At 34.7% G+C, this 24,728-nt stretch overlaps 1 protein-coding gene across 5 annotated transcripts; it reads left to right on the top strand.

Moving 5' to 3' along the window:
- The first annotated feature begins 10,876 nt into the window (after positions 1-10,876).
- LOC108343213 (GBF-interacting protein 1-like) lies at positions 10,877-21,763 on the top strand. 5 transcript variants are annotated; one of them, XM_052879239.1, is made up of 10 exons: positions 10,877-11,280; positions 11,959-12,002; positions 12,097-12,208; positions 12,326-12,422; positions 16,895-17,487; positions 18,845-19,112; positions 19,198-19,459; positions 19,645-19,764; positions 20,510-20,905; positions 21,346-21,763. In XM_052879239.1, exons 1-10 carry the CDS (start codon positions 11,109-11,111, stop codon positions 21,583-21,585), a joined length of 2,304 nt encoding a protein of 767 aa, XP_052735199.1. In that variant the 5' UTR covers positions 10,877-11,108; the 3' UTR covers positions 21,586-21,763. The 5 variants fall into 5 exon arrangements, with proteins under 5 accessions (XP_052735199.1, XP_052735202.1, XP_052735201.1 ...); XM_052879242.1 differs by having other exon boundaries at positions 10,878-11,280; positions 16,895-17,040; XM_052879241.1 differs by lacking the exon at positions 11,959-12,002 and having other exon boundaries at positions 11,143-11,280.
- The last annotated feature ends 2,965 nt before the right edge of the window (positions 21,764-24,728 follow it).

The raw sequence follows: 24,728 nt of genomic DNA, 5'->3' as shown, positions 1-24,728 counted from the left end.
TGGTTTCAAATGCAAAAACAGAAAATTAGATATGAATGCAAGTTGATCGATAGAAGAGTAGCACAATGATGAACGAATGTTGTTTAATATGAGATGAGTATGTTGTTGGGGTTAGATTTCGTCAAGTTCCCTCTCATGTATGTAAGAATTCTTCTTTATGCATTAATGTTAACGTCACTCACTAAATCACTTAAACCCGATCCCTCGACGAAATAAGCATGTCCTTAATCACTAGTCCATGCATTTCCTAGCATTCCTAGTAATTAAATGTGAAGATCAAGAGCTTTAAGACGACTAAGACTCATACCTTCATCCTTGAGAAATATTACTCTTGGGAGTAATTCAACAAGAACCTGAATTGTAAGGAACCTCCCAGCACTCATGCAATTCATAAATCATGCTATTGAATAAGTTAAACAAAGCAAGCATTGTAACAAATGAATTACTCTAACAATTAATGAAAAAGAATATTATTAAGAATCAATTCAAATACATGAGAGTTCACAAGGTTACATCATCCCTCAACAACAAATAGAGTTTAGTTCACCATAGACATGGTGAAACTAGATGAATAATGGAGAAGAATGAGATAGAAAAACCCTAAAAGTAGAAGATGGAAGCTCCCGCATCGAAATCCGCCTCTAGAGACTGAAAGAGTGTGTTGTTGCGCCCCTCTGCCAAAGATACAAAACCTAGGACGTTTAGGTCCTTCAAATAGAGCGAAAACGGAACAAAAACAAAGTCCAGCCCATGTTGTTGGCGCTCAAGCGCCCTAAATGGGGTGCCCGGGCATCGAACCTTACTTTCTAGCGCTTAAGCGCCCAAAAGGGGTGCCCAGGCGGTGTGTGATGTACTTCTGGCGCTCAAGCCCCCCTGAGGAGTGCCTAAGCCTCGCGAATTTGTTCAGCAATGCGTTTTTTTCTCTTTTTCTGCAATTCTGCTTGCTCCTTGAGTTCCGACTCCTTCATACTTTGACTCCTCTTCCAAATCATTTCATTAACCTACTAAAACAAGGGAATTTAGTCATAAAATCATTAAGTTCAACCTCAACTCTCTTATTCACACAACTTAACATAAAATCATGATTTCAAGCAAGTTTTTAAGCAGAAAAGGGTGTATTTAGTATCAAAATTACATCACAGATAACAGTATTTTCAACCAAGCGGCGAGAACGCGAGAGAGCAGCAACACTCATGGGTTTGATGGTGGTTTTATGATTTTTTTTTCTGTAGGTTTGTGTTTCAGGTGATGGCGAACTTGTGGCGGTGTGACGCCCTAAATTTCCAGGGTGTCACGGGCTAGTAAAAAATCGATAAAAATTTAAACTACAACTTTTGCGGAAATGTATTTTAAAAACTCTCAACATTTAACATCATAATTTATTTTAAAACATAATAGTTCTTAAAACATTTGTCCAATAGAAATAACGAAGGAATTAAAACAACTTCAATTACTTTGTCTAAAATTCAAATGCAATAACTTTGAATAAAAACCCTAAGTTTGTCCCCCGTCATCTCTCGAATCTATCATGTCTCAGCACCATCTACAACATCATCTGCTCACGTATAATGCATTATTCGATCATCGCCGATAATTTCATTCACAAACACACAACACAAACACATATAAGTAAGTTACCGATAAAACAATCATAATAACATTATATAAACATACTAATTAAATAAAAAATAACCAAACATCTTACACATATTAGTAATAACAATAGGATTCCTAATCCTCTAACATAACAATTCATCAAAATGAATTACTCAATCCTTAATCCTTGACCGTCGATCCTTGATCTATAATCCTTAATGTCCTCACTAACATCTCACACATAGACCCTTGGTATATTCACTCATTAACATCTATGCTAACTATTTACTATAACTATTATAGTAACACAACTATCACATAACATCACCTGGAGCATCTCAACCACTATGATCACCATCATAGATACACCACCATCATGACTATCCAAGTAATGAAAAAAACCATGAGCATTACCATACTATAAACGCCACAGTGGAAAGAATCAGTCACACTCCTGTACCCTACCTCACTGACTATAACCGCTCCTACAGCCCCATCTGTAGATTCCCCATACAGATACATTCGAGTAGTCCCGCAATCTAGCTAAGGAACATGTAATCCTGTCACACAAGGACAAGGAAAACACCTTTAACCCCCACAAGGAAGGTTCAATACCCAAATAACCCTTCCAATGCACACAAGGCAAAAGGAAGCACTTATCTGTAGATAACACCATGATTTACTAGGTACAGCAAGTAGACATATCCTTCACTCTCATGCTCATCAATCACATACTCCAATACATCCCAATACTCATTTATACTCCAATTCACAATCACAAGTCAAATCTAACCCTAAACATGCCCATTACTCTTATTCCTTGCGTACCAACGCGTTCCACTGCTTCTTAGGCTTGAACCACGTCCATTCTTCATCAAATTCACCATTTTTCACCAAAATACACTATGATAATCGATTATCACTTTTGATAATCGATTATCTCAGTAAAAATCACCCAAAAACATCACGCAAGAAGGGATAATCAATTATCATAAGTGATAATTGATTATTCCCGCAACCAGACTCAATATCAACGTGCAATAATCGATTATCATTAGTGATAATCAATTATCTACGAAACGAAACATATCTTAGACATAATTCAAGTCTGTAAACACACATGCAACAACCTTTAATCACAAGGAAACTCCCCCAAAACATCATTCATGCATTCAAGCATCACATACCCTTGTAAACATACTCAAACACATACATCACAACACTTGAATTATCCAAATTCAATCATTATACATATTATAACCCAAACAACACAATTATAATGCATATCATTATTATCATACCCTTACACATGCATTTGCATGGGAAACCCCCAAGCCTCATAACTTTATTCTCCCTTAGCATTAAACCCTCCATTGGGATAACCCAACAACCATACATACATTCATAGGAAAAACCCAACACAAATATTACATAAACCATATGCCCATGCATACATAGACCCTTGCCCAAAAAGAGCAACATACAACCATAATCATAATCATATAAACATATATCAACAAGATTATTAATCAAAATAACCAAGAACACATATAACATACAAGAATTAACAAACAAAAGTAAGCTTCCTGATACCTTGGCCAATTCTAGAGCTTTGTCTATACTCTAAAACACCACCAATCTCTAAGGTTTTTAGCAGTTCTTCCTCTTCTCTCCCCAAAATCACTTCTCTATCTCTCTCTTTTTCGTTTTTGATGTAGGACACAATTATGAACCCTAGTTTCCCTTTCTGCTTTTTTCTTATCTTTTCTTATTCTATCTTTATCTTTTTAATTAAAATAATATCAACAACCACTAAATATTTAAATTTCAGATTTATTTTTCTTTCCTTTCCTTTCTACACCCCCAAAACTTAATTTATGCACTAATTAATTAGGATAAAATGACCTTTTTTCCTTTGGGCGCACAATACAAATTAAAACCCAAAAGTTTACTTTAACTCTCTTTCCTTCTAGAATTTGGCCCACACCTATTCAATCCTAAATCATTCTTTTACCCTCAATCCAATACATCATATTAATAACAACACACTACATAAATCATTCAAATAATAATATATCAATCATATGTTTCACTTAATCAATAATAACATTAAATAATAAACTTAATAATTATAATTTTAGAAAACATGTAATCATCAATTATCAAGCAATAAGGTCCAAGTCTCATAACCATATTATTCCTTATTTACCACATTTTCCTAGGGTCTTATAGGCGGCGTATGGGTTTTGTGATGAAGGTTTTCACTGGTTTGTCATAGGGCTGGGAAACGAGGGCGGTTGTTGCATGATTAGGGCAAATCATGATTCCCATGGTGGCGCGATTCTCTGTTTCGTAATTTTGGGGACATTGCGATTAGGGTTTGCTGAATTGGGAATTTTTTTGTTTGTTGAATTTGATTGCAGGGGAGAACTCTCGCGACGAGTTTCACATTTCTGATGTGATGAAGAAGATGACGTTGCATTTTGCAATTTCTGATTGGGGTTGCGAAGAGGATGAACATGGAGGTGAAGGTTGCCATGGTTGCGCGATTTTTGTAGGTGGTTTGTTTCTGGTGGTAACACGAGTTGCGCGAGGGAGAAGACAAAGATGTGAACTCGCGTTTCGCAATTTAGGGTTGTAAGTGGGAAGGCAGTGGCACGATTTCGGGGTTTCTTTGGTAGTGGAGATGGAGGTCACCTCGCGATTTATGGTCGAGATTCATTGGAGCGCGATTGGGGCTAGAATGCTACAAGGTGATCGTCGGCGTGGTGGTGCAAGGAAGAACCCTATCGCTGTTGGGGAATTTGCAGGTAGATGAGAAGGAGAGCCTATGCTAAAGAAGTCCACATGGCATGAAACGTGGCACGCCGTTAGCCAAATCACGCCAGATCACACAAAAATTAACGTTGATAGTATTTGAAAACTAAATCTAATAGTTGCATTAAGGAGAGAGATGAAAATGAAGTAAAGTTTGAAAGATGGACTAAACCCAAAAAATTTAATAGTTGAAAGACTAAAAAAATATTTAATCAATATTTAAATTTAGAAGAATCTTAAAATTTAGTTAAACAAATAAATATATATTTTAACGTTTTTATATCTAAAATCTTTGCATATATTTTAAAATACTTGTTTATTAATTACTTCCATTCGAGTTCATAAATTCTAAGAAAAACCTTCATTTCCGTTTTCTTTTAAACAAAAAGAGTGTGAAAATCTATTTTACTTCACTCAATTCTTAAATATATTATTTAAATATATCTTGATTAGAGATGCCTGAGTATTTGACCATTAGTTCTTTATCCTCGAATAATATGATCATCCATGCATAGCCTTACAAGTCACACCTATCTATGGATTGAGACAACGTGACTATGATCACATCACATCCTACAATAATTGGAACCAATATTTTTCATATTATTCTATCAACACCATTTTTTAAAGTCAAGACACAAAGTTATAAGTCGCTCAACATTAGGTCAATTTCCAAAATATACAAGTCACTAGAGTCCTATTGCCCCAATTTTGTTATGAATATTGGTAATAAATGTTTTGGTTTAATTGTTTTTATTTCCTATATTTAAGGTAGATTTTTATTCTGATCCTCAAATTTAAAAGAAAAAAATCTAAATATAGTTTTAGTCCTTAAATATTAAATTTAATAGATTAAAAATATTTAATGTAAACATTAAAATAATATCTTTTTCAAATTTAAAAATTTATAAATACTTATTTAAATTTAAGGAAACAAAATCAAAAGTACTTCAATTTTCAGAAATAAAAAATATAATTAAGTCTAAATTGTATATTTTACAATAGGTTGAGATAAATATAGCATTAGCTAGTTGTTTGTTTTATTACAAGATTCAAATATCGCATCAAATATCTTAAATAGTTTAAATATAAGATTATAACAAAAAGATGTTTTTGTTTCGAAACTTTTTAAGACAATTATACTTTTAATTGGTGAAATTAAATATGCCTGATTACGATAAGATGATTTTATCCATTTGATTTACACATTGGATTAGTTTCATTTAGTAATACTTTTATTTCACTTATTACTAAATCAGTTGAGAACAAAAGTAATTTAATAATTAAAAATTATCCAATTACAGTATAAAAATTATTAACGACATGTGCAGATATTTTTTGTTAACAAACTACACAAATAATGTAAAGATTTAATGAAATTTTATCTACATCCTATCCAATTTAAAACTATATAACATTTCAAAATATAAGTTAAACATATACAATAGGTATATAAATACAAATATTTAATAATAAATAACAAATAAATTTTTCTTTTATATATATATATATATATATATATATATATATATATATATATATATATATATATATATATATATATATATATATATATATATATATATATATATATTTCTGTAGTTTTACATATATAGATGATACAATCATTAAAATATTAATATAAAAAATTATAAAAATAGCACATAAATCTACACATCAAAGATACACTTGAAAGGGTAAGTGATATCTTTTGAAAAATTTATATTAAGTATATCTCATTATAGAGCAAAATTTGATCTAAATCAATACTTAGATTTACAAATAAACCATAGAATAATAGATTTATTATAATTGCACATGTACACATGTCATGACCAACATCATCTTCTCAGGACATCTATCTCCATTTGCTTACATAGACCTATTTTCACTAGCACAAAAATCGCATACAACGTCGAATATTTTGGGTTTTTAACGGCGAATTCGCAAACGACGTCATATCAAGAGACACATTGAATTTAAAAAATTCGACGTTAAACTAACGTCGAATTTTGTTAATATACGACGTTAAACTAACGTCGAATTTTGTCAATATACGACGTTAACTTGATATCAAATTTTGTTAATATACGCGTTAATCAATTTTTTTTTGTTTTTTTAATTAATTGTGATCCTTTTTTACAACTCTACGAGACTTGAAAAAGCAAAAAAAAATAACAAATTTCAATTTTTGGTATTTTATAAGGTTAAATATGTTTTTAGTCCCTTAACTATCAACCTATTCGAAAGTTTTGTTCATTTTAGTCCTTAAAGTATTGAAACTCTTATAATTAGTCCTTAAAATTGAACTGTTGATGATGTGGCAAACGGTAAGTCAGCCTTCCTTCCTTACTGTTTCTCACGTTGCTTTTCTTTTTTTTTTTATATGTTTCAGACCACTCGCTGGTGGTTACCATGGACACAGCATCAACTTCTCCTTCATCGTTATTGTCCAAAAGTTGTTTCTCCAATTCCAGAAGTCGGTGATCCATGACCTTCTTCTCCGACTCAGCCACCTGAACGAGAACCAGAAGAGGACCAGAAAGTCGAACCCCATTTTGTGGCATGCCCAAATCAGAGTTCCAATAGCTTGGTAACATCAACCATCCTTTTGCTGCTGCTTTTCCAAGCTCCAAACTTTTCCACAAAAGAATCTGCATCTATTTCAAAGGTCAACACATGGCCTTGAGTCCTTCCTCTTGGAGTTAACTCCAAGCTCCAAACTTTTCCTCAAATCATCATTGACCAGTACAGAGAAAGTCCCTATGGAGATTGATTTTTCCATAAAACCACTTTTCTAGTTCATATTATAATAACATGTTGTTTTCTTTTATTCAAAAGTAGCAGTCAGTGTCGAAGTGATTACTACTAACGGTTGCGTTTATCCATAAGGGTTGGTGTTTGGCATTGAGCAATCTGTGAGGCAGGATCTAGAAACATTGCGGGAGGTTCTGTTGTTGGGTTCGGTAGAGAGGGTGGAGGTTTGCGGTGGCAGTCGCGACGTTGTTCGGGTTGTTCATGGTGGCCGCCGGAATGGATTTTCCGGTGAATCCACCGCTCCGACGAAATACTCCAACGCCCCACCTCCTCCAGTGAACCCTGGCGATGACATTCTGGGATTCTGCGAAGAAAATAAGGAAAAAGATTAGACTACCGCACTCTTTGGTCCGACCTCGAGGACTTTGGCTCCATCTTCAACCCCACCTCCGACACCGAGGTTGTCCTCCACCTCATCGCCACCTCTAAGCACCGCCCCTTCATCCTCCGCATCGTTAACGCTTGCGAGAAGCTGAAGGACGCCTACTCCCTCGTTTTTGTTATCGAGGAATAACTAGTGGTCATTCGTGACCCCTTCGGCTTCTATCCCCTCGTCATGGGGAGGAGAAGCAAGAGCGCTGTCGTCTTCGCCTTTGAAACCTGCGCGCTTGATTTGATCGAGTCTCGTAGAAGATTTGGGGATATTTTAACCAGAGTCCATTGGACTGTGATATTGTGACTGTTGTTCCTGATTCTAGGGTTGTGGGATATTGTGATTGTTGTTCCTGATTCTAGGGTTGTGGCTATGCTTAGTGCTGAAAAAGTTGGGGGTTCCCTTTCAGTAGGATTTGATTAGGTCACTCTATGTTGGGAGGACTTTCAGAGAAGAAAAGATATGTGGCACCCACCTAAAATAAGTTGGCATCACACGTGACTTGTTGTTTGTCACATTAAATAAAAGTTAACGTCGTTGAATTTTAAAGACTAAGTATAAGAGTTTCAATACTTAAAGGACTAAAATGAAGAAAACTTTTGAATAGGGACTAAACCCAAAATCGCTTGATAGTTAAGGGACTAAAAACATATTTAACACTATTTTATAAAGCAAGAACTATGAACGTGTAGTGTAGTATCAATAACAAACAACAATAACCAACAACAAACAAGTTCAATCAAACAACAACAACAAACAAGTTCAACAAAAAAACAACAAACAAGTTCAAAAAATTAGTTCTTCAAAACGAAAACGAAAAATAACTTTCAAAAGGTGGGTTCGTCGGAATAAAGTGTCGTCACCAGTGAGAGAGAAAGCAGAATGCACCAATGAAGGACAAGAGCACGAAAATAATCGGTCAAAACAAACAAAAATCATACATAAAGTAGTTAATTAACATGCATTTGTATCAAATGAAAGAAAGATTACATGTGATGATCGTCAAACTTCGTTTGAGAAAATTTTGAAAAGAGAAGAACGTCTCGCGCGCTAAGATAAAGTGAATGAATTTTCAATCTTCTGCTCAAATTTTTATTGAATTCACTAACCTTTTGACGTTGAACTCTGTGGCATTCGACGTTTTATATCTTTTTATGTCGAATTACAGTTCTAAACGACGTTTAATAATTGCTTTTATTTATAAAATTACCACCGGTCATTTTTAACCTTGGTTATTTAATGGTTGGATGTTGAACGCGTGACGTTATATGCTGTTTTTGTACTAGTGCTTGTACAATGTACAATATGCATTAATTTGTTTATGAAAAAAAGTTAGGAATGATAATGTGGATGAGTTATATGAGTTGGTCAATAATCTACATTAAAACAAAATGTTGGTGAATTAGACATTTAAGTCCAATTTCCCACATAGGTCTATCCAAAATAGATTACATATAATGCAAACTCATTTTACATAACTTGTAATTTGTATAGGTTAAAGTGTTGGCAACTTGTCTTATCCCATGACTTTAATTAAGTTTTTTAATATTTTATTGTTGTGTGAGATTAAATGTGTTAAATATGACTAAATGTTAGGGGTAAAACTTGAATACCTTGAATGTTTTGATTGAATTTAAAGCTTGAAAACATGTAGCAACTGTACTATGTCAAGTTTCACTTCAATTGATAACAAAAATAAGTATAGCAAAAGATTTTAAGTTCATAATAAATATATAGGAAGACTTTAAGTTGACACACATGAAGAATATTCCAAAGTTTGAGTTTAATGTTGGAAGTCCCACATTGACTAAAGATAAGGCCAAATTATAATATATAAGTAGGGTGCAAACCTCACCTTACAAGTAGATTTTGTGGGGTTGAGTTAGGCTTAAGAGTCCACTTCTTAATATGGTATCAAAGACATGGTTGAAGCCTATCCTAGTGATATCTCTGTGGGCATTCTGTTCTACCCGTTGTCGAGCCACTATCAGACCATCCATTAATTCTATTCTCACGCTCGAGATGTCTATACCTCGGCGTGAAGGGGGTGAGTTAGGCTTAAAATCACTTTCTTGCACTCAAGTTCAAAGACATATTCAAATATTTCTTAAGATTCATGCTAAAGTTGAAATTTTCGTTAATTTTATGACATAAGCATGTCAACTCTAACCAATCTATTTGACTAGTAAAGTGTGTTACTTTGTCAGTTAAAGAAGTAAAACACTATGCAACACATGAATATAAATGTTGTCCACTATTAACTATCAAAGAAGATAAACAAATTTAATGTTTCATCACTCAATGCTTCTCTATGTCAAAGTTAGACAAATAATAACAAAAAGAACAAAAAAGGGTTTGCAATGGTCATCTCTTATAAAGTTTATATAAAGACTCTTTTAAATATATAAGGAGAACTAAAATGATCATTTTGTAAATGCTAAAATTGTATTGAAATTTGTTGTCCTAAAACTTTGCTAAAACATTATTTATAATCATATTGCTCTTTTTAATAAGTTAAAATTGTGATATGTTGATCACTAAAATATTGTGATTTGGGTTAAATATGTTTTGTATCCTTTAACTTTCAATGAAAATTGTAATTAGTCTATTTTTAAAACTTTCGTCTAATTTAGTTTCTCAACTTTAGAAATGTGTAGATTTAGCCATTTCAACCAAAATTTGTTAAGTTTATTTGATGTTTCAAATGCATTTCATCATAACATTTGAGTTGTTTATATTATTTAATGCATTTTTTTGTTCAATGTCAATTGAAAAATGTGTTTAAAACCTCAAATAAAATTAATAAATTTTGATTAAAAGGATAAAATTCACGTTTTAAAGAGAAATTAATTTTATAAAAAAACATATTTAACCTTTTATTATAATTAAAATACAATTATTAAATTTTATGTTGAAATAATAAAAAAACGGTAAGAAAAAGCTTATAAATGAATTCATATTATTAACTTTTACAAATTATAAAACTATTATCTTTTTAAAGATGCAATTTTATCTCAATCTCGAGGACATAAAAATTTAAATCTTAAAATTAGAAAAACTTTATTTTAAATATGAAGGAATAAGAATAATAATATATTAACAAGAATAAGAATATATTAAAATAATAAAAGAAAATCTTAAAATTCTATCTTCCAAGCATCTAATCTTCCACGTCATTCCGACCTTCCCCACATCAACCAATCACAGTCATATTTCCAAAGACGTGGCGAAAATGTGCTTAAACAAGCCTTTACCGTGAGAGCCCCAAACATCACAGTTCGTGACAACAGCGTGTGCCCCCGTGACTGTGTGGATTACTCAACCGCAGTCCAAAAACCGCTATATATATATATATATATATATATATAAAGCTGAAGCGCGAGAAGTTGAAAAGGTTTGTGTGTGCGAAAAGGTTCCGTTTGTTTGATCAGAGTATTCTGGCTAAAAGGATAGAAACTGCGACAAAATTTACGGAGGGTGAAGAACGGGAAGTGAAAGAAGAAACATGAACGGCGGCGAAGAACACGTTGCAGCGGAGAGCGCCATGCCGGTGGCGACGGAGAAGGTGGTGCAGAGCGTGAAGGAGATCGTGGACTGCACAGAGCATGAGATCTACGCTGTGCTCGAGGAATGTGACATGGACTTAAACCGCGCCGTTGAGAAGCTTCTCTCTCAAGGTTTTGCTCTTCGATACTGTGTTCCTTTTCTTGCTTTCTTTGTTGCAGTGGAACGTCTTGTCCTTTTCTCGTTGTTTTGTTGCATGAGAAATTGATGAAGATGAGAAAGTGGTTGCTTCCTTTTATATTTTAAGTTTGTGTTATGATTCTGTGGAGATTATGTTTCCATACGCTATTTTAGAAATTGAAAGAAAGAAAGAATAGTCTAAAAGTGATTTCTCTGACTTCATATTGTGTATTATGATTTATCTGCATTTTTTATCTATGAAATTAATTATAACGTGTCGGCGCTTTTATAATGACTATCCTAGAAGTTTTAGTTCATGCGGTTATAGAACTAAAATCATTTCACGGATGGTGCATGAAAATTAAATTGTTAGTTTTATTCATTGTTTTTGGTAGATAACATGTGTATTTTCTGTGAGTGACAATCCTGCATCCTTTTATTTATTTGAATCTAATTAGGATGCATTGATATTGTGAATGTTTACCAAATACCACCATGCCATCCAATTATGAATTCTCTTATAATTAAGTAATTGGCTTTTGTAATAATTATTTTATAAGTTATATCTACAGTGGCGACTTAAAAATCTTACTCTGAGTGTTATGATCTATGAATTGTTGGCATGATTTATATATCTTTAAGCTTGGTAGTTTCCAATATCTTAACTGCAGATACATTTCATGAGGTGAAAAATAAACGTGAAAAGAAAAAAGAGGTATTCCTCGTATGACATTGTTCATGATCATTGAGATAAGGTTGAGCCAATTGTGGGATGAATAATCTGTTTGCTTTTTAAACTTCAAATGAAGGGCCCCTTCAATTCAAGGACTAGGGGTAAGAATGTAGGCTTGAGTCGCGGAGGCAAAACTGGCAGAGATTGCAGTGTTCTACAAAGTGGATTAGCACATGTGACTTATAACGGTATCTTCTCTGATTGCGGAACATCATGCAATTTCTGGTACACGCAGCTAGTATATTGACGTGGTTTTTTACTATTCCATTGCCTTACCTTGTCAAATATGTGTAACTTAATGTCAGAGCATAAAGCTAATGGCAAGGGGGAGGGTGGGTCAGTATGTGTTAGTGCTTCAGTTATGGGTCCTACAACTCATGATTTGATGAACAGTATTAAAAGGTGAGTTTTCTAATGCAATTTGGTAGCTTATGTGAATTCAAATTGTTATTGTTGATGGAGTGTGGTTTAATGTCACATTTTATTCCATGGGATAATCCATGTGTTGTTTTGATGCTTTGATTGTCCTATTATTGATTGTTCTGACCATTTTTTCCTTCCTTTGAATTTTATTTTTCTTTTGCTTGTTATAGTGGAAATGATTTTTTTTTTCCAAATTGGTGTATTGGAAAGGGTATTCGATATGTACATGTATAAGAGGGGAAAGTGATAAGACTTTTAAGGTGTATGTTAGGAAAAAGGTTTAAAATTAGAAGTTACAAAACAGTTAACAGTAGTTGGACAGTTTATGGGTGGTTAGAGGAAGTTATTTAGTCTAGTAGGGGTTATCTTTTAAGGAGGAAACGGTTCCTCCTGCAGGTGTGTATTTTTGTTTCAGAACAGGGCTTGTCCTGTGTAAGAGCTTTTGGATGTTTTCTGTATTATGTTTTTCCTAATTAAAGTGTGATAATACATTGTGCAGTAAGATTTGTGTGATAATTTCTTAAACTGAATTTGAAATCTGGTTTCTTGTCTCCAAGAAACCTAACAATTGGTCTGACTTGTCGGACCAAAAACACCAAGAGAGTCATGGAGAGTATAGTGAGCACGGTAGGGAGGGTAATTGAGGAAATGAGGGAGGAATCTAAAGACAACTTTCAAAGGCTCAATGATACGATGGAGGATGTTATGCGCAGACTTAAGAATATTGAAAGGGGGTCTGAAGGAAGCAGAGGTTTTGTAAACGGGGATAGAGTGGGAAGAAGAGAAGATATTGGTGACGAATGGGAGGAAGACAAAAGAGAATACTAGCGGGGGTGGATGAAAAAAGTGGAACTTCCTTCGTTTGAGGGAGGGGGTCCAAATGGGTGGGATATCTTGGGCTGAAAATTTTTTGAAGTCAAGGAGGTTTCACCGAACGAGCAGATTAAGTTGGCCTTCATTAGAATGGAAGGTGGAGCTAGTCATTGGTTCGGATTTTGGAGGAAGAAAACCAAAAATCCTTCATGGGAGTAATTGACAAAAGCATTAATAAGAAGGTCTGGAGGAAGGGATAGAGCATCGGTGTTTGAAAAATTGGCTGCTGTTAGAAAGAAAGGTGACAAGCCATGGACGTGACAAATGATCAACTGATGGGATACTTTTTTGTAGGATTGCATGTTAATATTAGAAACCAGTTCCGCCCACACAATCCCAAGAATCTATTGAGAGCCATGGAGATTGTTAGAGATGTGGATGGAGTTTTAGTGATGAAAGGTCTGGTGAGAGGACAACAATTAGAAGTAATTTGTATCAAGGACATTTTCAAGGGAATGGAGGAGTGGTTTCTGGGTAGAAGCGTTGAAAGGGACTCAGACTGAATCGGGGAGTTCTAGTCATATTAGCACGGCTTGAAGAGATGGAGGGGGAGTAACCTTAGAGTCTAAGGTGAGTCGTTCACATTCAGGAGAAAATAGAACATGGGGATGACAAAATTTACCCTACGCTAAATATATTAAGCGAAGAGAAGAGGGCATATATTTTCAATATGGAGGACCATACCGTCCTGGTCATAAATGTTCTGACAAGAACCTTCGGGTGTTAAATTTGGGGGAGAATGAAGAGGAAGATGAGCTTGAAGAAGGAGAAGATAAGGACCATTCGCGATCAATTTTTCAGATTTTCACCTTGAGGACAAGATTGTTCAGAATCTGAGGAGTATTAATAAGACTTTTAAGGTGTTCGTTAGGAAAAAGGTTCAAAATTAGAAGTTACAAAACAATTAACAGTAGTTGGACAAGTTATGAGTGGTTAAAGGAAGTTATTTAGTCTAGTAGGGGTTATCTTTTAAGGAGGAAACGGTTCCTCTTGCAGGTGTGTGTATTTTTGTTTTAGAACAGGGCTAGTCTTGTGTAGAAGGGAATTTCTTCCCTTGGAAGCTGTTGGGCAACAAGAGCGGTCTGCTAACTTTGAAATCAAGAACCAAGGACGTATATGGACTCAACATGATTCGATGAGTCATACAATGATGAAACAGAGATCTGAAGGACTTAGGGTTCCAAAACAACCAAAGGAGAAAACCCTAGGTCTGAGTTACAACCACCAAAACTAAGAAACAAGGACCAAAATGCACTCACGAGGCTCCGGCGAGACGAATGGCAGTGTCACAGTGTAATTTCGACACCGGAAAGGTGGCGCGTGACAAACACACGCTGGAAGCTGATCGTAGAGAAGTCGTGCATGACGTTGCATGTGGAGGAGAATGAGGCAACGACAACCAGGATGGGTCGCGCTCCTCGATGCGCACAAAACCCCTAACTTCGCCAGAGAAAACAAGACGGTAGCGGCGACAGAGGTTGAACAGATGTGGCGCACGTGGCGGTGCTTGGATGAGAACTAGCCCTTGACACAGGCAAGGTTGACCATGGCTCAAGGAGGCAATCCAGATCCATTGGTCGCCAGACTAAACTGTGGCGGTGGTCGGTGGCGGGTATTAGCGGACGGCGTCGGAATGACAGGAAACAGAGGTTGATGGTGACAAACTTATGTGGACAGCTCCTCACAGTGGAAAAATAGTGCCACGGTAAATGGCACCACACAACAACAAATGGCACCAGACAACGACAAACAGTGCCAGACAATTGCGGACAACAACTAGGGTTTGGAGACTAGATAGAAACCAGAACAGGACGGCTCATTGAGGCATTTAAGAAAAGATGAAATTTTTAAGGCCGCTAGTGGCAGTGGCCACAGGCCACCGGTGGCAAAGGTAGAAAAGATTCAGACAACCTGTTCTGATACCCACTTGAGAATTAAACTGTAAAATAATTCTATAGGGCTTGATTGACCCCTCTCATAATCTTCTATTTATAAAAATAAATTGACACAATATAATCATGATAAATAGGGTAACATAGACACAATATAATCATGATAAATAGGGTAACCCTAGACACAATATAATCATGATAAATAGGGTAACCCTAGACACAATATAATCATGATAAATAGGGTAAATATTATGCTGAATTTGGGAGCTTGAGTTCTTAGACCACCTTGTCTATGTGTGCAATAATTTGTAATGATCCAAAGTAATTTGGGGAGAGTTTGTAGACAACCTCAACCTTTTTACATTTCCTTTCATCTATTTCTTTTGTGTTAATTCCAAAATCTGTAGGTGATGCCTTAGCTGATCCTGGTTGGCATTAGTTAGGTCATGCTTGTGAAATAAGTGTTCTTCAAAAAGGTGGGACTTGGGAGCTTGTCCCATTATCATTTGGGAAATCTGTTGTAGGTTGTTGGTATCAAAGTTGGGTTTGATGTTACTTTTGATCATCTTTGAGCTTGCCTTGCGGCCAAAGGTTACACACAAATTTTTGGTTTGTAATATGGTGTGATGCTTTTTCTCTAGTGGCAAAAATGACTTTTGCTCTCTTATTTATAGCCATGACTGCTCTTCAACAATGATCTCTTTCTCAACTAGATGTCAAAAATGTTTTTCTTAGTGGGGATTCGTAGGAAGAAATTTATATGGAAGAACCTCTAGGTTTTGTTGCTCAAGGGGAGTCTTATGGATTAGTATGTTGTCTTCACAAATCTTTATATGGTCTCAAACAATCTTCTAGGGCTTGGTTTGGAAAATATAGAAGTTTTGTTCAACAATTTGGTCTGACTCATAGTGGTGCGGATCATTCACTCTTTTACCTTTACTCAAGTGTTGAGTGTATCAATTTAATAGTATATGTTGATGACATTGTTCTTAAAGACAATGGCTGCCACCATGACATCTCATGTATGAACCACACCTTTGTCACCACTTTCAGACCAAAGATTTTGGCAGACTTCGATATTTCTTAGGGATTGTGTATAATCCAACAATGGTATTGTTTTATTTCAAAGGAAGTATGCATTAGATATTTTAAACGAAATTGTGTTAATGAATTCAAAATTTGTTGAGACACCCATGGATCCCAATACCAAACTCCTACCTAATCTGGGGAGTATTGCTTAGATCTTAAGAAGTACAAAAGATTAGTTAGAAAGTTGAACTATCTTACTATTACTTGTCTTGAAATTTCTTTTACTGTCAGTGTGGTGAGTCAATTTCTCAGTTCTTCATGTGTAGATCATTGAAATGTAGTCATTTGTATGTTAAAGTACATTAAAGGATTTCCTAGAAAAAGTTTTCTACATGGTCACAGTAACCATACTAAAGTTGTCCATTATTCAAATGTTAATTAGGCTGAATCTCCTTTTAATAAAAGATTCACTTTTAAATATTGTGTCTCCATTGGTGTTAACTTGATCTCTTAGAAAAGTAATAAACAAAATGTTTTTATTTGCCTGCCTTTTATACATATTGATATCACTTTGATTAGATTGTTACTGTTATTAATTACTTTTTTAAATAAAATTTCTAACTACTCTCCATATGTTTTATTTTAAATTTAATGCAGTGATTATTTTAGTAATGATAATGGAAGACAGTCCTTAATAACAAGACATTCTGTATCGGATTCTGCCCAAGCCTCTTCAGGACCTCAACCCTCCATCACAGGAGTGAAAAAAGGGCATCTTTCAATGGCAGACATTGTAAAAATGGGTAGGACATCATCACAAGATGTTGTGAACAACTTTAATACCTCAGGAGTTTCTGCATGTAGAAATTTGGAGTCAAGTTTAGGTCTTCCCTGTCAAAATCATTCTGAGCAACAAGTTCTTCATGATGAATGGCCTGTAATTGAGCATCCAATTGCTAGATATTCACAGGCACCAAACATGTATGCTTCAAATTCTGATGGGTCACTCGAGCATCCTAGCTTGCATGATACTGCATTATGTTCACACAGGAATAATGAATTAGATGTAGCCCCAGTTTCATGGAGGGATGTTGCTTGTGATGATGTTGTTTCTGAAGAAACTGAATCTGCTCCTATGTCTACCAAACAGGCTCTTTTGAGCAGCAACACTGGACTACAATCTCATTCCAATTCTAACTTTGGGAATACTCTTTTCCCTGATCATCGTAGTTCTCTTAAGCATCATGAAGGTAACTCTTCATTATTCTCAGGTGTGGGAATATATAACTATTCATTTGGTCCCTATTACTCTTCCTGTTTCCAATAAGTTTTAGTTCCTACATGAGAAATCTTTAAATTTAGTTCGTGAACAGTTTTTTGTTGGAGTTTGTCATAGTCAGAAAGTCCTTGCAGTGGTTTTACACCGCAGAGAGTTTTTTCTGGTGTTAGCACAAACGACCAAAGTTTAACTTTTATACATGTGTAGGGAATAAAACTCATAGTTTCCTCATTTGAGACTAAAATGTGGACAACTATATATATAGTAGGGACTAAGTGAATGGTTTAACCTATATTTGTGAATACAAGTATAAAATTTTTAGACTTACAGCTACATGTAACTGCACATGATCGACATGTAAATGTCATGTAAAGGCACAATTACAAGTTTGAAGTGTTCGGGCTTCTTTCTAGTAGTCATATTAAAAACAGGTGTGCAGAGACTAAAATTAACTTTTTGAGAAACAACTTAAAAGGCCCACCCTAAATGGGTTTATTGGTATTGTTACAATTATAGAAATAAGGGATATCTAGATTATACACATATACACACATACATGTATACTATACAGACATATACTCACACATCTATGTATATATTAGTATTATTAGAAACGTTTTAATTTATTATATCATATCTCCTCTATTTATTTTTATTAATTTCATTTTCTCAATATAAATGAAACATCCTTGCTGTTTCAAAAACACACGGTTTCAGGCCAATGACTCTCTTTTCTATAGTTTAACAAATACTTTGTTTTTCTTACAGAACCTAGTGGTGGCATAATTGTATTTGATTCATGTAGGTGCTGCATTAGTGAGAGGGTTTGGTTGTTTCTGTGCGATGATCAACTTTTTCATTTTTTGGAGTATTGGAATTTGGAGGAGATATTTTTATAACAAACTATTCAGTGTTTAACTGGGTATTCACATTTCTTTCCTAACGACTATGAAGTTGGTTTTGGAACCTAAAAATTAAACCACCTTTGTATTGTCATTTTTTGTTAATCAGTGAATTGGGTTACACAGTAGATCACGCACCTGACATTTGAATTGTGAATGTTTTCAATGATGATGATTATAATTCATTTTCCTCACTTCTGTAAATGTTTAAGTTTTCTAGGAAGTTGTGTTGTCCTTGTATCAGAATCTGTAGAAAGGAATGAAACCAATATTTGGATATGCTGCATTATTCAATCTTCAAACATGGGAAAGCGTTGTTTCATGAAATATTTATTACTTTTTCAGTTTTTTTTTTCCTCAAAGTCTAGTAATGGATCACTATTATTCTATTGATTATTCAAATAAATTTACTGATGGTCTTTGTAGACGTGTCATCTTCTGTTTCAATTCTCCAGCGATTAAGTATAGGAGAGTCTAAACCAGAAGTGCCAACATTTGAAGATGACTCTTCAGTGGTTATTCCAATTCATTTACAAGCCTTGGGTGCTGACTGTTCACATTTGAGTTTTGGTACATATAATAGCGGCAGTAATTCTGCATCTGCGGTTCTTACTTCTAATCATCTTTCTAAAAATGTCATGGAAGTGAAGTCTGCAGCTGTAGATGATTCTTCAGCTCAGTTCCTGGATGCAAGGCAATTTATTTTTCATTTCCTATTTTTGGATATATAGTCTGTTTTGTCTACGGTACAACTTATTTTATTTTGTTGTCTCCCTTAGTTCTGTAGACTATGGTTATAAGAAGCTTGGATTTGATGTTCCTGAAGGAGCAGCAGGTGATAAAAACAGTGATTTCCTTTCGTCTCCAAAGCAATGGCCTGTGAACCATGTTATTCCTCAGGAAATTGTTGAGCATGAACACAACATCACAGCATCTGTCTCAGACCGTAGTTTCCTAACATCTCGCTGGGTGAATACGTCACTGCCTTTGAAACAGTCAGGCTTGGGGAGTCGAAACCATTTTACTTTTCCAAGAGAACTGGTGACACTATAGCCTTTCATACTTGAGTTCTTTATTTTGGTTTTCTTATTGGTATTGACGGGCTTTGTACATGAAATATATCTGTGCACATGATCTACGTGATTCTATCCTTTAATAGCTGTTTACTTGTTCATGCTTACTTTTGAAATTTAATAGCTGTTTATTCTGTTTTTACCTTGATGCAGTATGCTGACCCAAATTCAATACCTGGTGATTTGTTGTCATTTCTTACGTCACAATCACAACCCGCAAGACACAGTAATGAAGTATCATCTATAAGAAATCCTGCCATCTCCATGTCCAATGTAGAGTATTCATCTGTTCTCTCATTTTTTGTTTTTTGCCTGAGGCCATATGCTAATGAATTCATAGAACAGATATTCTTTGGTAGGAATAGTCATTTAATGATGTTTATATCTCTGGAACATTGTTTGTTGAAGAATAACCAAAAAGAGATGGTTCAAGTCTTACGTATTGCTTGGACTACTCAGAAGTTAATGATCTCCAAAATTTGTTTCAATATTTCTTATTAATCCAAACACTGTGTTATTTTATTTTCTTGATGTGCACGGATTCTGTATCGAATTAAAATGGATGAGGGGAAATACATTATGGGTTTCTTGGATACATCAAGTTGAGTTATTTCTCATGGTCCTCTTCTGGCAAATGCATTGATTTAGCAGGAAGTGGCTGCTTTAGGAGGAACGGGGACTTTTTCTCCTAGCAGAAATCGGGCTATTATGTTAATGCCAATCTGTTTACATATATAGGCTTAAAACCTAGTTACAAGTTCATTATGATTGTTAGATAACCTATCCAATAAATATCCTATGATAATTTTTTCAACTTATAACCGGGAATAACTTACTCTGTAGTCTTAATGTAGATAAGAAATGCCAAAAGAATAAGAGTTAACATTGATGGAAAGTTCTATAATATCATTTACCTAAAGTTTAAAGGTTCCAAATCAGTGCCCTAAAATCTTAGTCATAGATAAATTGGACCTAATAGTTAGTCATTGATATACTTGACAGTTGTTGAACCTTGCAGGTCATTGAGCCAAGTGCCTTTTCTCTACCTATGAGATCCGCACTTCCCCAGGATCCTACAATTCAATCCTCAACACATTTTCATCAATTTCTTGACAAGAATGGATATCTTTCCCTGCCCTCTCCGCAAGCATTTTCGGGCCATACTGCACATGAATATCCTGCAGATATGAAGTACAACCTTGTGCAAAATGGAAATGAATTCCTTACAAATAGATTGCCTCCCCGTGCCACTGCCAGAGATGCATTTGGTTACGGAAATCTTGGCTCTTCAGTTTATAGTTCTGAAAGCTTTCTGGATAGTCCTTCTCCTTCTCATGTGATACCTTCAAGTAACTTAGACGAGACTTTATCTTCTCAGTATAGAGGTGGACATAACCTGAGCTCAATTCATCGGGTATGTTGTAGTTTTTTCTGATGAAGAATGATCTTTTCCATACAGAGCTTTTGACTATAGTTCGTTCGTATTATGAGAAAAATGCCATGTAAAGTTAGCTATTCGTGCTTCATCTGCAACAAGCAAATTAAAAAAGTGACATTCAACTGTTCTTCACATCTGACGGATGGGTTATTATCCTGAAGTGTGATCATCGTTGACTAGATTTATTTGAATAAACTTTTCGATAAACAAGAAAATAAGAAAAACTAAAATTAGTTTTTCATAAACAAATATTAACATGAATATAAACTAATTTGTAAACTTTATTTCATATTAACTTTTTCAAAAACTGAGTTTTAACTTAAGAATTATTCCCGAGGTCTGATCACTGACCTTGACATATCTGTTATATAATTTCATCATTTAGGTTAATGGTTTTTTGTCGTTCTTTTAAGCAGCATGGCAGTTTTTCTCAATGGGACTATGGGTCTGAGTCAGGAACTTCGTTTATCCCGGAGAGAACCCAGTCTAACTTTCTGGGGCACCCAAATCAGGCTTTCTTGTTACAGTATGCTAGTCCTGGATATTTTAACCTTAATCATTCTCAGCCACGAGTTTTGGAAGAACATCAGCACCCACGTAGTTTTCAAGATTTGTCATCCAAGAACTTGCATCAATTTTTGCAGCACAATAACTAATACCCTTCTGCTTGTTTTATCTTATCTATTTTGGCAAGAAATTATTCTTGTAGGTTGTGAATTATTTTCATGCTATTTTCATTCAGAGCTTGAGCGTTAATTCAATTTGTACATACCTTTATAACATGTCTTCTGTAGTTCTGGTTTTCCGTTAATTTTACTGTGTATTACTGGGGTACCCTTTTCTTAGGGAAGGTTTATTTAATATACGTGTTCAATCCAGCAAAATTGTTCTAGGAAGCTGCAAGCATAAGCTAATTTGCAGTTTTATACATATATCTCATGGGAATGGGGACCCCAAACATGATGATGAGAACGTAGGCGTGAAGTGGAGCAATTATGACATTAGATATCTGTCGTGGGAGAAATTAACACGAGGTTAAGTTAGTCTTGAGTTAGGCATCGAGATTAGCGCAAAATTAAAACAATAATTTTTGGTGGGGATGGTATTGCACTATTCCCCAACTCCATTCTAAAAGCTAATAATTTTCTTAGATTCTATCAAGTTTCTTGTCGTAATGCACCTACTCAAGCTTCTATGGGGCCGAAAGTTGCTTGGTGCTGGGCACTGTTCTCTTTGGCAGAGCAATAAACTGAGCCACTTCAAATGGACCCAAAAAGAGAAAAAGGAAAGGGAAAATTTAAATATAGTATAGACATTGATGGTAATCTAGTATCTCCTCTGCCCGGAGTCTTGGAAGTACTTAACCACTTCCTTCTCATCACGTGGCTACGTAGTAGCCTAGCTAACTCTTAGTGCTACTGCCCTCATCATTATTGCCATGCAAACATTTTGGAATTGTCCTTTTCACTCAACATTTTACCTACATTCTTTACTAAACTCAGATTTTATCCTTCATAATTGGACGACTTTTTTTCTAAAATTCGAGATTCTTTGTTAGTTGATAAAGCTTAGTTGATGTTCAAATTAAAAATGAAACTTTAGAAAAGTTTTATGACATTCTTTTAATAAAATAATCTATCTATAAGATAGTTTTACCTTGTTGAGAAACTATTTTTTTTATTCTAAAATTAGTTACGTAAAAACTTACCTGTATATTATTGAAGAATGTATTAACAATGCTAGTGTATATATTTTATACAAAATATAACTTCATTAAGAATTATATGTTTTATCATATTAACGATTAAAAAAAATTACTTGTCATTAAATTTACAATTTCACTTGTTAACACTTACAAATGACGAATAATTTCTCAAGATCTCACAATAACTTTAAAGGATTTACAACGATTCTTTTCTTTCATCCTTTTTATATATACGATATTTCTAAAGAAAAAAAGGTTGGTGATTATGACAACAAAGCTTTTACCATTCATGTAATATACTCTATATTACAATCTTAAGAACTTCATCTTAGCAAAATGTAGTTGTAGTCCAAATTTGCTAGTCAAAAGTAGTTGCAGTCCAAAAAAATGTTCATCTTATACTTTTCAGCATTAGTTTTTTAATGAAGCTTGATTGTGTTGATCAAGAACTGCATATAGGTTGACATTTTAGACAAACTAGTATAAAACATATTGTAATAATATCTTTATCTTAAATCTCTTTGAATTGCATATTATTGATTTGTAGTTAACTTGAGAAGGAGAGTTTTGCCAATCTGAGTTTTACTAAGTATTTTTTACAGTAAGTGTATCGACTTAAATTTGCATGAGTGTCTTCATTAGACATTCTCTCACAAAAATTCCTTAACCAGACATTGTTAAGTTAAAATTTTGTGTAATGGCTTGTACTAGACATCAACTTTGCAATTTTTTTGAAAGTTTAAAATACACAATTAAATCATCCCTGATGTATTGCGTTTGTTTTTCAAAATACCTTTTGTTTATTATTTTCTTGTTCAAGTGAAAATTTGTTGCTCAATTAAAAGTTTTCTTGTTAGAATAGGGTTGAGAGTAAACCTTTTTCTCTTAATCATGTTTGGTCAAGCAAAAATTAGTTGCTCAGTGACATTTTTGGGATGACATTAATATAGAATTATGTATGTGATAAGAACTAGCAATGAAAAAGGAAATAGAAACACTAGTTGTATTATGGAATTTGGTCTGATCAACGTGATTCAAGATCAAGTATGTTGTTATATTAAGAAATATCATAAAAACAAAAGGAAACCAAAGAATTTAGTCTCTTTCCATAGCCCACCGTCCCCTCCCTTTTCCCCCCTCTCTCTACCATAAGTATTTTCCCCTTGTAACTAACTCCATGTGACGCATATTCCAAGCTGCCAACTGTGCAATTTCTATTATTTTTTTCCTCTCGGGTTTTGATTCACTGCATCACCCTTGTATCTCCTATACACGTATTTGACTTTGGGACTTTTCTGCTGGGCCTTATCATTCCTTTCCCCATCAAGACACACCTTGTCTCCAAGGTGGAATCCTAGAAAGTGCTTCAGTAATTCAGTCAAAGGTTCCCATGAATTTTCATATTCTGACAACTAGTGCTACTTAATTAAAACCTCCATGATCCCTTACTGATTTTGACGAATTGCTAAGGCTTTTGCAGGTTGCATGTTGAGCTCCAAATCCTCTGTCAAACACTTGGGTAGAGGTTGAGTCGGAACATCATTGCTTACTAACTTTTTGAGGAGGGACACGTGAAAAATAGGATGGATCAATCTCTTTGCTGAAAGTGCTAATTTTTTCGACAATTTAAGATGGCCCATAATAGCGTGGACTAAGTTTCTGATTGACTCTTGTCAAACTCCTCAACTTATATGGTTGAATCTTAAAAAATACTCGGTTACCCACATTGTACTCCACATCTTGCCTATATTTATCAGCCTTTGCTTCATGCAGTTCTGTACCTTAGCTATTTGTCCTTTTAACTCTTCTAACATTGTATTTCTGTCTGTTGTCATCTTGCTCACTTCTTCCACGACTGTCAATCTTACATCCCTTCTAATGATTGGTGGTGGGTCCCTACCATAAAGAGCTTTGAAAGAGGTTGTATGGATAGACTCATGATAATTAGTGTTGTACCGAAATTCAGCCCAACTTAGCGACTTAGGCCAATAATGTCTTGGTTTGGTACTAGTTAGACACCTCAGATAAGTCTTAACACACCTATTGAAGCTGAACCGAAGCTTGGTTCCAACAAGTTTGAATAATTCAATCCAG

This window comes from Vigna angularis, chromosome 6 (assembly GCF_016808095.1).
Source record: "Vigna angularis cultivar LongXiaoDou No.4 chromosome 6, ASM1680809v1, whole genome shotgun sequence".
Taxonomy (NCBI): Eukaryota; Viridiplantae; Streptophyta; class Magnoliopsida; order Fabales; family Fabaceae; genus Vigna; species Vigna angularis.
This window is presented reverse-complemented; position numbering and strand designations above follow the sequence as displayed.